The 3,143-nt window shown below is 38.1% G+C and overlaps 1 protein-coding gene across 1 annotated transcript in view; it reads right to left on the bottom strand.

The window, feature by feature from the left end:
* Nucleotides 1-2,878, bottom strand: part of LOC311044812 (uncharacterized protein) — a 21,872-nt gene extending 18,994 nt beyond the window's left edge. Inside the window, exon 1 of the mRNA XM_084056621.1 lies at nt 2,590-2,878. Within this exon, the coding sequence (XP_083912747.1) occupies nt 2,590-2,866 (277 nt within the window). The 5' untranslated portion in view covers nt 2,867-2,878. The remainder of the gene's footprint in view (nt 1-2,589) is intronic.
* Nucleotides 2,879-3,143: the final 265 nt, after the last annotated feature.

Below are 3,143 nucleotides of genomic sequence, written 5' to 3' on the forward strand. Positions count from 1 at the left end.
GTATTATTTATGAATGTAGAATTTCTTTTTACTATTTACTGTGTAGCAATAAAAGACAGAAAACACTGGCTTACAGTGGAAATATTGGCAACTAAAGAAATAGGAATTCAAGAAATAATGAAGACAAATACTGACAATGCCTATGAACATTGGCTTTTATTGCAGTTATTGCACATAGCCAAAATGCTATAATAATATTAGGCTTGTCATTGAGAAAGGAAAATAAAGTTGTCTTTTTGAGGAGAAGTGGAACCTTAAGTCACTTTAAGTTTAGCATGAGGGAGAGGGTCTACCCTCTTCAGGGAATTACTTGATATGATATCTCTAGGCTACATAAAACATTCAGTTGCCTATTAAACATACACAAGACACAGACGATAGACAACCGGTTACTTACAGCTGACATTAATTAGTGCTTTTGATTGCCTTTGTGGTCAAATCAGGGTCAAATGCATAGGTTCAACGAGCCATCGTTAACCTGCTAATGTTACACAGCTGATTGGCAACATGCATTAAGCCACATCTGATCTCCAAGCAAGTTGGAGAACACTCTAAAATCGTGAATTTTACTTTGGCTGGTCAATTTAAGATGACAATAGCAACAAAGGTTAGTAGTAGACTTGTATGTATGATGATCAGTTATTATTCCAGACAGTGGTCTATCCAAGACGTTTTAACACGTTTGAGACCAGGTCTCAACCAGCTCCTCATGCTGTCTCACTCTCTCTCTCTCTCTGTGAAGCGTAGCCTAACAGTGTGTGTGGGGTGGGGGGAGGGGAGGGGCTGTGCTGCTGCTGCTGCTAAAACGTGTGCGAGAGTCTCTACACAACGATGTCTAACCGAGTTATACTTCTCCAGTACAACGGTGTCTAACCGAGAGTTATACTTCTCCACACAACGGTGTCTAACCGAGAGAGTCCATGCAGATCACAGCTGACAAATATTATATATTATCGGAGCTATTATTAATGTTATCGGTTTTATCGGGATGACGTCATAATTCCTGATATCAGACCGATAATTATCGGGCCGATACTTATCGTGCACTACTAATTTTACCGCAAATTATTTTTATATTTTTCTCTGTTGTTGGTGACAACTTTAGTGCGTCCCATGCACGCCAAGACGGTGTCATGAATGCGTCCTTTCGCAATATGGTGCGTCAACGACGCAGGACGCAGGCATACGAGCATCTCTGATACACTTTTGAAAAGTACATTTTTATTTAATTAAATATACATATATATATACTTTATTTACAAATATACTTACAGTATCTGAAGTGCACCTTTGCTGATGTCATTAAAGTATACTATCATTACATTTATGGTGGCTAGAGGAAGTCCATTACCCAGCATGCACTGGGGCGCAGTGCATGCGCCCCAGTGCATGCTGGGAAATGTGTGTTATTGTTCTTATTTGTGTTATTATTTGAATATGGGAATGCGTAGTGGGGTAATGTTATGGGTCACTGAGTTTAGTGTTTTGTTGTGGTGTTATTTGGTGATTTATGTTATTTTATGTAATTTGTTAAAACCATTAGTGTAAATGTCTGTTTGTTTGGTCACTCTCTTCCCTTTTCCTATCCTTGTGTGTAGCATGAGTGTGTTGTTGATGGTTGCACTAACAGAGGATTGTCATGGCTCTTACAGGCAACTAGACATCAAACCTTCACATTACATTGCTCTTCCTTATGTGTAGATTTATTTTTGAAAAAATGTATACATTACATTTTATTTATCAGAAGTATATTGAATGTACTCAATTGTACTTTTTTTTATAAAATTACATTTAAATTGTATTGCTTTGGAAACACTTAAATTGTACTTAATATACTAGAAGTTGCACTAAAAATTATGTTAAAACATATCTTTAACATACTTTCATGTACTCCCCCCCGCAAAAAAAATACAATTTAGTTACAAATATACTTACAGTATCTGAAGTACACTTTTGCTGATGTCATTAAAGTATACACTATCATTCAATTTATAGTGTATTACCAATACATATCAAGTACTAGACAGATATAGATAGATAGATAGATAGATAGATAGATAGATAGATAGATAGATAGACATTTTCTGTGGTTTTCTGAATAATTAGGCAGAAAAGTAATCAGAGATTGGCCCTTGGAGTGTGAAGTCATAGGCCATTAATCTCGCCCAGTCTCCTCCTCGCCCCTCCCCTCCCCTCCCCTATCCTTAAAGACTATTAATGTGTTGTAAAACTGAATTTCATGAAACCTTTAAAGAGATGTTTTAGCATATCTTTAGTGCAACCTTTAGTATACTAAGTACAACTTAAGTCTTTCCAAAATAACACAATTTAAATTGGATTTATAAAAAGTACAGATGAGTATATTACAAAAATATATTTATTATTTTTTCACTTGGGTTGATACCAATACTTTTGTACTTTTACTTTAAGTAAATGTTGAAGTACTTTTTCCACACCACACACACACACACACACACACACACACACACACACACACACACACACACACACACACACACACACACACACACACACTCTGCGTGTAGCTTATAGCTTTATGCTCAGCTGTAAATGTATGTGTTTACCAACCTGCAGTATTAGGATGGATGTCCAGCAGTTTGTTTCGTCTCTCCAGCAGAGTTTCTAGTGTCTCTATCTCTCTCTGGAAGAGATTAAACATGAACTCTGCAGCCGCACTGAGTCGCTCCAACACAAACACTCTGACATTAAGCTTCACACTACAAACATCAACACCACGCTGTTTCTCCAAAACACACAATATCTCCTCTCCCACCGACGTCATGTGTTCATTTATCGACAGCCGTACAGACTCTGTTTGAGACATTTTACCTCCTTTATGAGACATTTTACTGCCTTTATGAGATTTGTTTTTCACCGTAACCCTTGTTGTTTCGCAACGCGACGGGAAAATGCACGCTCTTACTTCCGGTTCCGGGTTAACGTGTTTCACGCATGCGCATCAAATGATCTCTAGGCACTGTTCACTTAAAGCCTTTCGCCACCTGGTGGTGGAGGTGTGTAACTGTCACAGCCAGACAGCCAGACAGAGAGAGAGAGAGAGAGAGAGAGAGAGAGAGAGAGAGAGAGAGAGAGAGAGAGAGAGAGAGAGAGAGAGAGAGAGA

Source organism: Gymnoscopelus microlampas (genome assembly GCF_963454915.1).
Source record: "Gymnoscopelus microlampas genome assembly, chromosome: 5".
Classification (NCBI taxonomy): domain Eukaryota; kingdom Metazoa; phylum Chordata; class Actinopteri; order Myctophiformes; family Myctophidae; genus Gymnoscopelus; species Gymnoscopelus microlampas.